General features: G+C 38.9%; 1 protein-coding gene across 1 annotated transcript in view; it reads right to left on the minus strand.

The window, feature by feature from the left end:
* The window catches only part of tmtopsa (teleost multiple tissue opsin a), a 119,626-nt gene that overhangs the window by 27,545 nt on the left and 78,139 nt on the right, over positions 1-13,942 (minus strand). Inside the window, exon 3 of the mRNA XM_039649658.2 lies at positions 5-238. Within this exon, the coding sequence (XP_039505592.2) occupies positions 5-238 (234 nt within the window). The remainder of the gene's footprint in view (positions 1-4; positions 239-13,942) is intronic.

Below are 13,942 nucleotides of genomic sequence, written 5' to 3' on the forward strand. Positions count from 1 at the left end.
TCACCTGTTTATTCATGAAGATGTATATGATGGGATTTATGACGGTGCTGGACTTCGCTAAGACGGAGGGCACTATGCTTGCCTCCACAGTCACCAGTCCAGGGGCTCCAAAAGTGGCCAGCAGAGCCATGATCCCATAGGGTAGCCAGCAGAGTAGATAGAAGACCACCATGGTGATCACCATGAGAAGAACCCGGTGCTCTCGCTTGCGGCTTATAGTCGTGTTCACATTGCTGACCTTCATGGAGATAAAGAGATTGATCATCAGTCACATTGTTAATTAATAATAATATCAGTAAAATAGATCTAAAAAAAAATATCCACAGAATGTTATAGCTTGACAATATAATATCAAAATAGTAAATACTATTCATATTTTTTAAATCATCCAAATCTGGTATAGCAATACATTTTGACTGAAAAGGAATCTGTTAATTAGTCATGGTCAAGTGGTTAGGTGATGGATATTAAGTCTTGAGTCATGCTCCATTTCTCTGTAATGGCTAGAACACTGCTGACTAAGAAACTGAATTGCCTTTCTACTGAATTGCCCCAGGAGGATCAATAAAGTATTAAGAGCAGATCAGTATCCTCCCCTGAAACTGCTCACAACTGTAGATGGGATGCTAAAGGAGTAGGGACTTCATATGCCAAGGGAACCACACGTAATTTTACTTTTAAATTTCATGTTACACCCCGTCTAGGGGAAAAGGGGCAACATGAAATAGTCAACGAGGTGCGAGGAATTTAGAATAAAAGTTATTTATTTTCTTAAATTGGGATATGTGATTCAGGAGCTGACAAAGCCAAAATAACAAACAAAACAACCTTTAATTAAACCTCTTTCCTAAACCTTAAATCAAAGAAACGAAAATAAAAAAATCTCCCTAACCAAAACAGAGATTAAATGGTTTACAATAAAGAAAATGATGGCGTCAAGCTCCTTACTTTCCCAAAAATCAATCAGTATTTACAATATATACAACCAGGCAAACAAACTGAAAAGGGCAGTCCAAATCAGTATTGGTAAACAGGCAAAGGGTCAAATATACCAATGAGGATATTCAGATACAAATAGTTTTCAAAAAAAAATAAACAAACAGTACTCACAGTCTCAATACACTTAACAGTTTACAAACTCTCTCTTTCAAATCAAACAAACAAACAAAAAGGTTACTCAGGCTTAAAACTCTTAACACTCAAATCACAAAGTCTCTCTGCTTCAAAACATAAGATCTCTCCAACACTTCCTGTAAAGGAAGTGATGTCTCTTTTAAACACACGCTGCACCAATCAGGATCGAGCAGCAATCATCGTGCAGGAACCAATCAGATGGGGGTTCCAATCATCCGGCAGGGACCAATCAGATGACGTTCCTAACCAGTCACACTGAGAGACTGACAAAACAACAGAGATAACAAAATACAAACTATAGGGTCGTAACAAAGGTAATTAAAGATTGCTCTCAAATTCTCTCATTGGTAGAGTTGTCAGGTTCACCATTTATAGATTTCTGCAGTGATGACGCATTTTTGTAGGCCAAAAGCTAGACACCAGTTAAAGGTGTTTTTGGATGGGATCTTGATTAAAGGGGTCATGAACTGGCTTTTTAAATTCTATTATATTGTTTTCTGACGTCAACTTATGACGTTCGCTTGGTTTTTGCATTCAAAAACATCAAAATGAATAAGTAATAGGCTATTTTGTACCCTCGTTTTGAGCCTAGCTGAAAAACGCTGGGTTTTAATGGGCGCCTCACACTGAACACTTGGAAGTAAACGCCCACTGCTGTGAGTGGATAACAGTTTTGCATATTATAATGAGTTTCAACTCACCCGTAGATGCACGTGGGGAAATTGTTTGTTTTGAAAACGTCCAATGTTGTAAAATTGCAACCGGAATGATTCGCCCATACATGTTCGACCCAGAGTCCTTGTGTTGCACAAGATCCAATATAGACGACACAGCACCGTTCTTTACTCTTAATCGGTCTGCAAATCCAGTCTTGTTTACAAAACAATCCGCGGTGAAATGAATCGAACAGACGGACATTGTTTTACCTCATCAGCTGGAATGTCATTAAAAAAAAAGTTTATCCATGCAGTCCTATTGGAATCCAGAGGAAGCATATGCAGCGTCTGTTTTCTTTCAAAACCAGGCACTGCACAATATTTTGTATTGCTCGATAGCTCGATCCGGTTTGTCATCACGAGGTAGGCATCTATTCTTTAGCTATGCGTGTAATGTGCGAGTCGGTGGGCGGGGCTAAACCGGCCGTGTTGTAGTAGGCGTTGATCTTATTCTGCGGCGGCGGTGTTTTATCCTCTTTGACGTCATCGTTCTCCACTTTGAAAAACGAGTCATTTGCTGAGCCTGGTGTCAATAAAAGCTTTTATTGGACTTATCAAGGATGTTTTCAGTTCTGAAACTTGCAGGATATTCTTTTAATATGATGACCTTTCAGATGTCGAAAGCTCAAGGAAAATTTGATTTCTCAGTTCATCACCCTGTTAAAAACCTGAAGTAAGGTCTGTGGTTAACATAAGCTCAAGATATTATCACATGTTATTCTACAACATAAAATGCATCATTAATACCCCTTGTGATTTTTTAAAAGCTGTTACTTGTCTTGAAAAAGGCTGTTGCTACATATGGGGGCTCGTCCGCTTTTTTTTTCTTCCCCTAGAGGCACATGGAATGGCAATTAGGGAAGAGAATCAGGTGCGCTCTTAGTAAGTGGAGCAGTTTGTCCGTGTTTGGCTTCGGACAGGTGGCTCATCAATTGTTTTTTATGCTCCCCGGGTAGGCTGTAATTTTATTTATCTTTTGGTGTATTCCTCGGCTGAGTGCACGGAAGGTACGGCAGGTGCCGTTAGTTCAGCTCTGCACCAGCTGTATTAGATGCTTAAAGAGGCTTGACCGAAAGGAAGACCAGGAAGAATTAAGGTTGAGTTAGTTAATTGGGGATGTGGGATAGTTAGGGGGATATTCGATTGTGAGCCAAATTGTGTAAATGACATGATTTTATTTTTTCAGTGTTAGTTTGGAAATGATTTGATTGTTTTTATAAGAATTCATTAATTCCCCATCAGAAAAGGGAATGTAGGAAATCATGGGGGATTGTAGAGAACTATTAACTGGTTGTTAATTCAGTTGATAAACTTTAATGAAAAGATGAGTTGATTGGAAATAAATTGATTGATTATGGTGTGTCAGAGACGGCAATAGCAGGTTCTGATTTAGGATCACAGAAACCAGATATTTCAATGAGTATTTTTTCATTTGAACAGTGAAAGGAAATATTGGCCTCAAAGCAGGTTTGTGATAAAAAAACACAAACATGTTTAAGCAGACTACAACATGTGAGAAAGAACTAAAAAGAAAAGGAAATTGAATTAGCAAAACTTAAGGCTGATGATTTGGAAAAGCAGCGTGAAATTGAGTAAGAAAAAAATAAACATGATCAAAGATCAACAAGCTCAATATTATCAGTTTCCAATAGAAAGATTGAAACTCAAGGCTGATGAAAGACTATACGCAGATGGTGTTAGAGAAAGTAATTAATAAAGTTGCTACCAAAATTTCATGAAAAAGACCCAAGTTTTTTTTTTTTTCTATTTTTTCTTTTTTTGAGAGTATGGCCATTGATGAGATTTGGCCTAGTACTGATCTAGCAATTATGCTTCAGTCAGAATTAGTTGGTAGACCTCAAGAAGCATATACTGCGCTTTCAGTGGAGGATCATAAATATTACATGAAGGTAAAAGCCCAAGTTCGTAAAGCTTTTGAATTAGTCCCAGAAGCATATCGATTTCGTTTTCACACTTGGAAAAAAATAGCAACAAACCCATGTTGAAGTTCTTCGGGAATGAACTCTTTTTGATTGTTGGTATGCTGCCTTTAATGTGTGTACATTTTAGAGCCGGCAATAATTGATTCTCACTGAGCAGCTTAAATATCTTATTCCTGAGAATCTCTACCTTAGGTAATTGGGAAAAACTGTACTGGTTCAGAGAATAGCACTTTGTTCCATCGAACAAAGTTGTTTTGCAGTCTGAATTGGTAAAGGTGATGTCATTATGGGTGTTCGACCATCACTGCCAGTGAGAGGAGTGGATGTGATTTTAGGTAATAATCTGGCCGGTGAGGGTGTGTGGCCAGATGTATCTCTGTCACCCATTGTCGCTCCACTGCCGACTGTCAATTAGTTTGATGTTGCTGCTGAGGAAGTTCCAGATGTGTTTTCATCATGTGCTGTGACTCGTTCTTAAACAAAAGCGAGAGTTTGATCAAGCGCCTGTGCAAAAGTCCTGTAATTATGCTGTTCCTGACCTTTCTTTTCTTTTCTCGTGCTGAGTTGGTGGCTGCACAGCGGGAGGGCTCAGCGCTGTCTAGTTTATTTGATGCTGTTGTCCCCGGACGATGTGCAGAGTGCCGCAAGCTGGTATTTTGTGCAAGAAGGGACGCTGTTACGGAAATTGATGTCCCCGAGCAAAAACAGTGGGGGTGAGTCTTTGGTGCAGATTGTAGTGCCCACAAAATTGTGAGATCAAGTACTCAACATAGCGCATGGTCCCATTGCAGGGTATTTAGGTGTTATGAAAACTTCTGACAAAATTTTGAGGTATTTTTATTGGCCCCTATTAAAAAACATATGTTTCTAAGTTTATTAAAGGGTTAGTTCACCCAAAAAATGAAAATTCTGTCAGTATTTACTCACCCTCATGTTGTTCCATCCCCGTAAGACCTTCGTTCATCTTCGGAACAAAAATTAAGATATTTCAGATATTAAGATCACTCCTGTATACTAGTCCATAGGCTTCTTGAGGGAATGACAATTGATGGCCTCGAAAAGTCATTAAAGACATCGTTAAAATAGTCCAAGTGACTACAGGGGCTCAATCTTAAGTTTATCAAATGACGAGAACACTTTTTGTGAGCATAAAACAACAAAAATAATGACTTTATTTAAACTATTAGTTTATTTCTCTCTCTGCCTCGAGTCAGGTTACTAGTTTAATAGCGTAAGCTTCTGTTATTGTACGTCACACGCATCACACACATGACCAGAGTCGGCCAATAGTGAGCCTACGTGTGACGTACTGTAGCTCTACGCTAATCACACTACGTTAACAGACTACAGGCCCATGGAGAAGGAAGTAAATATTTGAAATAAAGTCGTTATTTTTGTTTGTTTTGCCGCACAAAAAGTATTCTCGTCGTTTGATAAACTTAAGATTGAGCCACTTTAGTCACTTGGACTATTTTAACGATGTCTTTAATGACTTTTAGATGCCATCAAGTGTCATTCCCTCAAGAAGCCTATGGACTGTATACAGGAGCGATCTTAATATCTTAAATATCTTAATTTGTGTTCCGAAGATAAACGAAGGTCTTACGGGGTTGGAACAACATGAGGGTGAGTAAATACTGACACAATTTTCATTTTTGGGTGAACTAACCCTTTAAGACGTGCCATATTATGTCAAATGACGGATCAAGTCAAGTCACCTTTATTTACATAGCACTTTTTACAAAACAGATTTCAAAGCAGCTTTCCACATCAGTCAATTAAACCGGCTCCTTTATGTCCCATACCAGCTATGGGGCAACTATTTGAGCATCTTTTACTTGTGGGCCTGTGGTGTGAATGGGTTTAGGATGAGATCCACGAGAGAACTAGGAGAGAAAAAAAAAAATATTATTTGATCATGTCTTCCCCAGGTGACCAGGTCAGGTATTGTTGACTTGTCCTGCTTCACCAAGTTGTGCAAAATTCTCTGAACCATATACTGTCACTCGGCGAGTATTGGAGTTGAATTATCTTATTTATATAACAAAATAATTCTGTTCAGCTCTGTCATGCTAATCTGTTAAAACCATCTGTTAAAACCTAGTTTTCAACAGAGAGAGTAAATAAAGGCAATACATGAATTTCCAGCTTGGTTTGAAGATACCCTATTGCATACACATTTAATTGAACATGTGGATGTACCGTGGGCCAATTGTGAAGCAACAAGCATTGGAGGCTTTGATATTTAATGGATAATGGTTAAACGAAACCATCATACGTTGGCTGGGCTTTAAAGTGTTTACTTGTTAAAAAATCTGATAATTATTTCAAACATTGCATGGATTACCAAAAGGTAAATACGGTAACAAAGCCTGATGCTTTTCCCTTTCACCAGATTGAGGACTGCATAGATCAAGTAGGAACAGTTAAGTTCATCAGTAAGTTTGACCTGTTAAAAGTACAGGGGTTGGACAAAAAAACTGAAACACCTGGTTTTACTACACAATAATTTGTTAGAATGGTGAGGGCCTCATTTTGCATCCAAATACAGCACCAATTGACAGATAGAAGTCCTTCACAGTGACCAGAGGGATTATGAGCCGTTCCTCTTCCAGAACAGTGTCCAGGTCACTATATGATGCTGGTGGACTCGCTCCTCCAAAACACCTCAATAATATTCAGATCTGGTGACTGTCAGACCATGGGAGATGTTCAACGTCACTTTCATCTTCATCAAACCCTTCTGTCACAAGTCTTGCTGTGTGTGTTGGTGCATGATCATGCGGTTTGAGCATCAGGTGCCCATGATCCTCCAGAAGGGTTTGGTAGTCCTCGGCAGTGTCGTGTCCATCAAATACAATCAGGATTGTCATGATATTGGAGCTCAAACCATCACTGATCCACCCGTGCTTCACTCTGAAGATTGGCCGCCAGGCATATAGATGTGAAACCTCCAACATTGGCCAGTGTTTCTGATTTTTATTGTCCAACCCCTGTATATTGGCAGGTTCCATTAACATCTTGGGTGCAAGGAATTACAACCTTCAGTACATCCTCAGGGTTATATGCTTATTCCGTAATAATTTTCAGATTAAGAAATGCACCAGCAACCGTGTTGTGTAAGGACTTGTGGGCAGCGCAGTTTATTTCGAATATGTAGTTGTTTACAGTGATACTTAGGAACAGCATGGAGAGTGTTTGCTCTTTTTTCCAATTTTAACTGGAGCTCAGCTGATTGACGATCTTAATGTGAATTTGCGAAAGCAACTTTGGTCTACTTGGGAAGGGAGGTGGGACCCAGGAGCGTGAGTCTGTTGCAAGAAAAAGTGTGTGCGATTGAACCATTCCCTGTTCCTTCGGTGAAAAAAGAATCAATGTGCTTTTTGAGTATGACTTGATATTATCGGGGGTTTTGTCCAAACTTTTTGTCTGTTTGCCCATCAACTAATCTGCTGAAAGGTTCTGTTAAGTTTGTTTGGTCTCCAGGTTTAAAAAAGCTTTTGACAATGTAAAGCTTTTGCTGTCCTCTTCTCCAGTCTTAGCGGCGCCACAGTTTGATAAACCTTTTAAGATTCAGGTGGACGCGAGCCAGAACGGGGCGGGTGCGTCTCTTCTGCAGGCTGGGATGGATGGGATTGATCACCCAGCAAGTTATTTCTCACGTACATTTAATTATTATCAAGCAAATTACTCGTCATTGGAAAAGAAGCACTTGCATTGGCATGGGCCCTTCAACATTTTGGTGAGTATGTAGGGAGAGGAGCTCAAATTGTCACTTATTCAGATCACAATCCACTGACCTTTCTACATGCGTTGCAAATTCGTCAGCAGTTGATGAGGTAGGTTTTGTTTTTGCAGCCTTATAATTTGCAAATTAAGCATATTTGAGGCGCAGACAACGTGTTTGCTGACGTCCTGACGTGATACAGGGGATTTGGAGATGAGTGAGAGTCTCTTTTTTTTTTTTTTGAAAACGGCATTGTTCTTGTGCCGTTTTCTTCCTTGTCCTTAAAAGTATACCTCTAGGATCTGGATTTCTGGAGCATGGGAGAAGAGGGACACGCTTTTATTAATGACTTCCACTAATACTGATTACTGATTGTTTGAACACCTTTAGTTAATTTGGATTATTTCTTTGAATAAATTAATTCTTTCACTCCTTGCCTCTCTGTGTTGCCTCTATTGCAATTGTAAGCCGGTTGTAATACTAACAAGTGCCTAAATAAGACACTATTTTTTTGGGACATTAAACATCTTCAGTCAACAGGTAAACTCATCTACTTGCTAGTCAACTTCTACAGACTCATCATCAGGGGCGTAATTTGCGGGTGGGACGGGTGGGACATGTCCCCAATACTTTTTGCCAAGGTCGATATTGTCCACACCACTTTTTAAAAGTTCTCGCGGCACGAATAGCTAACAGTAGAAATAAATAAAACATCTCCAACTGGCAGACCGTTCATTTCGTTCGTTTGTAAAATAAAAGAAGCGATCTAGCCCTAAAATACGTTGTTTTTTAAATCAAGTGATCAAAGTGCTCCTTGCCGCCTGCGATCGGTGGCGCGGTTACAGTGTATCTCGTGGCTCACGCACAGTCTTCGCATGCATGAAGGGCGCTTCAATCCGTTTCGGAGACTTTTTGTTCGTTCCGGTGCAGAGCATATGAGCGGAGTGGAGCGGGGAGCTCGAGCGGGCGGGTCTTGGACAGAGAGGGGCATTTTTTAAAGGACTGAGAGTCGCCCTATTTCCCGCTCCAATTTCGCTCCGCTCACACCACGAGTCTGACTTTACGTCTTTTCCCTGCCTAGCTCGCATTGTGTTCAGCATCCCAAGCGGGTCTGCAAGGGCAGAGAGGGTTTTCTCCGCAACAACCGCATGAGTCTGAAGCCTCAGACATTGTCCAAACTTGTGTTCTTGAAGGTAAACTTTCTTTCTTTCTTTCTTTCTTTCTTTCTTTCTTAAAAGTTTGACAATGTAACCCATTTAAATTGTAATGTGCACTCTGCGCAAAAGTTCAGTTATACGAATTGTGGCCTAATAGTTCATTTAGCATACTTTTAAAATGTTTATGTAGCCTACAGTAGCCCTATATCCTGTATATTTTTATTTATAATAAAGCCCATTGATTCGTTTAATTTTACAGCATTTTTTGTACAATTTATAAGCATAATTTTATTAGGCTATTTGTGCGCGCTGTGCAAACGTTTAGTTATCAAAATGTTGGCCTAATAGTTAATTTACTTTGTAAATTTACTTTTAAAATGTTTATGTAGGCCTTTATTTTTTACATTTTTGTTTATACACTTATTTTTTATCTTTATTTATATTATTAGGCCCATTTATTTGTTTAATTGTACAGCAGTTTGTGTGTACAATGGATAGGCTATAAGCCAATTTAAATTTTAATCGTGCGCGTTCCGCAAAAAATCATCAAAATTCTGGCCTAATAGCCTAGTTAATTTACTTGTATGTATATTTTTGTTTATATAATTTTTATTCATATTATTAGGTCACTTTATTCGTTTAATTTTACAGGACTTTCTGTAGGCCTATAGCATAGGCTATTCCACTGGACATGTTGTAAAGTCGGATCTATGTTTTATTCACGTGTCACGTGATTCATTCATTTATACACATGTCCCACCCACTTTTTATAACAAAGTTACGCCACTGCTCATCATGTTAATAAACAGGCAACTATTCTAATGCAAAATTTCAGGAAATTATAATTATTATTTTTTTTTATAAAAATATGTGGTTGTGATGTGGTGCGTCAGCCCGTTCTCATCCTTTAACGTCATATAGAACGCTATATGCAAAAACGGCGCTATACTACGCACATGGCACCCTTTATCGTTAATATAACACGCGAACCCAAGACGTTATAAATCCTTTAGCGTGAATATGACACGCACACCCTACCCCAAACCTAAACTTAGCCCTCACAGCCTCGTTATATTAACGATAACGGGTGCCATGTGCGTAGTATAGCGCCGTTTTGTCACATAGCGTTCTATATGACGCTAAAGGATGAGAATGCGTTGGGTGCGTTACTGTAAATGTTATGCCTTTTACTAAAAACTCTGTGTTTTTTAACTAATTGTCTCACAATTAATGTTAAGGATTAGTTCACTTTTTTAAAAAAAAAAAACCTTTTGCTGATAATTTACTCACTCCCCATGTCATCCAAGATGTCCATGTCATTCTTTCTTCAGTCGAAAAGAAATTAATGTTTTTGATGAAAACAACATTCCAGGATTTTTCATCATATAATGGATTTCAAAGGTCCAAAAGACAGTTTCAGTGCAAATGTTCAAAGGGCTTTAAACGATTCCAGACGATGAATAAGGGTCTTATCAAGTGAAACGATCGCTCATTTAAAAAACAAAAAACAAAGCTTAAGTTTTATAAGCACAAATGCTCGCCTTGCTCTGTCCTGTGATGCGCATTTGTGACTCTCCTGTTCGAACTCATTTATCAAAATGTATCTTTTTTCATGTCATTTGGTTCATTCAACTAATGAAACAAACGAATTGACTCAGGAAAAGATTTGTTCATTTTGATGTTCGAACATGAGAGTCACGAACACACCCTACGAGCACATCACACCCTAACCCTAACAGAGCAAGGCAACCATTTGAGCTTATAAACCTTGTTTTATTTTTTATTTTTTGGTAACACTTTATTTTACGACTCGCAAACAACTGTGTAAGTACACCTAAATTACGGTGTACGTTTCTGTAATTATAGTGTACTTCCGTGTAAGTATAAGGGAACAATATTTTAAGTTTGGGGTAATAGAGGGGTAACAAGCACCACTTTAATTTACAGCCCGCAGGAGTTACACTTATCATGTAACTACACAGAACAAGAGGGGTAACAAGCGCCACTTTAATTTACAGCCCGCAGGAGTTACACTTACCCTGTAACTACGAAGAACAAGGGGGTAACAAACGCTACTTACTATGTAGCAGAACGAAACAACACTTGTTGCACTGTAATTACAGAGAAAGGTACTGTTATCAAAAAAAACAAAAACAAAAAAAAAACGTTTTAATTACACAGTATATTTGCCCTGACATTTAAGTGTCATTGCAATTCAATGGGATAAGGTAAGTACTAATTACCACATGGTACGGTCTAAATTAAAATCATAGCAGAAACAAATTATTTTGACTTTTCTAATCTAGTAAGAAAAGCCAATATATATATACTGTATATATATATATATATATGTTTAATTTTCAACCCACAGATGTCAAAATTATCCTGAACATGTTTTGCCAGAAATGTGATACATTTTATAAAAAACAGATGTAGAATCTTTGCCTGGAATATATTAACAGAATAGGTACCTGTTATTTTTTAACTAATTAAATAATTTGCTTGTACATCTGCTTGTTACCCCCTTATTACCCCAAACTTAACATATTGTTCCCTTATACCTACACTGAAGTACACCATAATTACATAAATATACACCGTAATTTCAGTGTACTTACGAAGTTATTTGCAGGTTGTATATCTGCTTGTTACCCCTTTATTACCCCAAACTTAACATATTGTTCCCTTATACTTACACGGAAGTACACTATAATTACAGAAACGTACACCGTAATTTCGGTGTACTTACACAGTTGTTTTCGGGTCATAAAATAAAGTGTTACCTTTTTTTGTTTTAAATGAGCGATCATATCGCTTGTTCAGACCCTTATTCATTGTCTAGAATTGTTTAAAGCCCTTTGAACAGTTTGTAGTTTGCACTGAAACTGTCTTTTGGACCTTGAACAGTTTGGTTCCGATTGAAGTCCATTATATGGAGAAAAATCCTGGAAAGTTTTCATCAAAAACCTTCATTTCTTTTCAACTGAAGAAAGAAAGACATGGATATCTTGGATGACATGGGGGTGAGTAAATTATCAGCAATTTTGGATTTAAAAGTGAACTACTCCTTTAAATTGAATAGTGATATTGTGCAACAATATATTCGTTGATTGTGATTTTATATGACCAACTTTGTGAAGTTTAGATGTAATTTTTCTCCATTGCTGATGACATCTTTTTGTGAATCTCTTTTCTTTATTTTTTTTATTTTAGATACATGATGTGTATGAATAAATAACCACTTTGTCGCCATAGGAAATATTTCAGCAATAACCTTTTGGGGGCTTTGTCGAGGGAATCAGAGTGATTCTGACTTCTTGATTGACCTACACAAATGTCATCACTGTAGCACTCTATTGACTTTTACAACCTTTTTATTTAGAGTTACATTAATACACATTTTTTTGTGATTGAGAACAAAAGGAAGGAGGGCGGGCAGGTGAGAACTAAATGAAGGAAGGAAGGAGGGAGGAAGGACGGATGCATGAATGGATGGAAAAAAAAAGTTAATTAACCACATGAAAGCCATTATTCTGTGGTTCAGCACTGCAAAAAAAGACATTAAGTAATTGTGTGCACCATAGATTAGGTCATGTGTTGATAATTGACAATTACCTAAAGGAGCCTATGCTAAAGTAGACACCGTAAAGGAGGTTTCAAATGTGCATGTCACCATGCCAGCTGATCTTCCCTCATCATGTCAACCCCATTGTCAGTTTACACAAAGAAGATCCAATTATAATTAAGGATTGTGATGATGATCCACGTCCTCTTTATTTGACCTTTGTAGATTCAGATGTACAATGGGAATGGGTGATTAAATGAAGCAATGAAATGAATGCATTCACCATTTCCCAGGCAGCATGTGATAAGATGCACCTACATAATTAAGGAGGAAATATAAATTCTCATCCCTGTCATGAAGTCAATGAAAGCCTGATGCAGACCAACTCCACTTTTCCAGCAAAAGGACACCACAGACCTTTCTGTTTAGTTCCCCCCATTGACAACGGATTCCATTTTGATGTGTTTTTATTCATTCAACAACTAGATTTAAATTTAAATTGTCCATGCAAAACTTGCCACTACGTTGTGTATGTAAAATTAAAATTCTGTCATTTATTTTCTCCAAACTTCTCTTCAAAAGTGCTCTGGTTTTGGGCAAAATTTCGAGCTCAGAGCCCTCTTCTCGGACAATATACCAAATGCTCAAATTTTATACTATATCTGATTTTATGTAAGTGTGAACTCGTGGATTGACTTTTACCGGTGTGTTTTACTCTTCCACTGCCTTGGAGACACTTACAAACAGACAGTTCTGCTAAGAGATGCAGTGAAACATTGAGGAAGAATCTGGACAATGCTCTAGATACAATGCTCTCTCTCTGCCTGTAGGTGGAGGAGCTGGTACCTGGCTGAGTCTGCAGTTGCCCACTGGGGGCAGAATTCTTAGATACTGAGCAGCGAGGGAGAAATTGTATGAAGGTCGCTGATTGTTTTTTCGCCTCCTGAAACCTGTCGACAACGGTATTAACGGCGTCGCCGAACAGGCCAGAAGGCGAAATCGGGACATCAAGGAGGAAAGCCCTGTCTTTCTCCTTGATGCCCGTCAGATTTAACCATAAATGTCTCTCCAAGACCACCATTGCCGCCATGGAGCGACCGACAGCGCGAGCCGTCTCTTTGGTGACTCGGAGAGACAAATCAGCGACCTTCCTCAACTCCGCCACATCCTACGGAGTTGGTCCCTCGCCCTCAACAATATCTTTAAGAAGGTCGGCCTGGTACGCTTGGAGAAGCGCCATGGTGTGAAGACTCACACCAGCCCAACCCGCAGCCATATATGCCCTGCCCACCAGCGAAGATGTTTCTCTTCACGGCTTGGTGGGCAGAACCGGGGCTTTAAAGAATGATGCAGATTTAGGTGATAAATAATTAGCTAAAGGCTGTTCAACCCGCGGCATCATCCCATAACCATTCTCTCGTGCCCCCATGATGTTACTATATTTCAACACAGTGGGATTGGAGACACGAGAAGAATGTTTTTTTTTCCACGATTTACACACCTCAGTATGCAAATCAGAAAAAACGGTAAGCCCAGATGAAGCAGCTCCCCCGAGAGCTGCCTGCGCGTGCTGCATTCCCAAACAATGTGTACACAGTTGGTGTGTCCCCGCCCGTGATGTAGCGAGGGCAAGGATGCACACACCACCTGAAATTCACACTCGCCATAGTTTTTAGAGGGAGATTCACTTGCTTAGGACA

This window comes from Pimephales promelas, chromosome 5 (genome assembly GCF_988280905.1).
Source record: "Pimephales promelas chromosome 5, fPimPro1.hap1.1, whole genome shotgun sequence".
In the NCBI taxonomy this organism is placed as follows: Eukaryota; Metazoa; Chordata; class Actinopteri; order Cypriniformes; family Leuciscidae; genus Pimephales; species Pimephales promelas.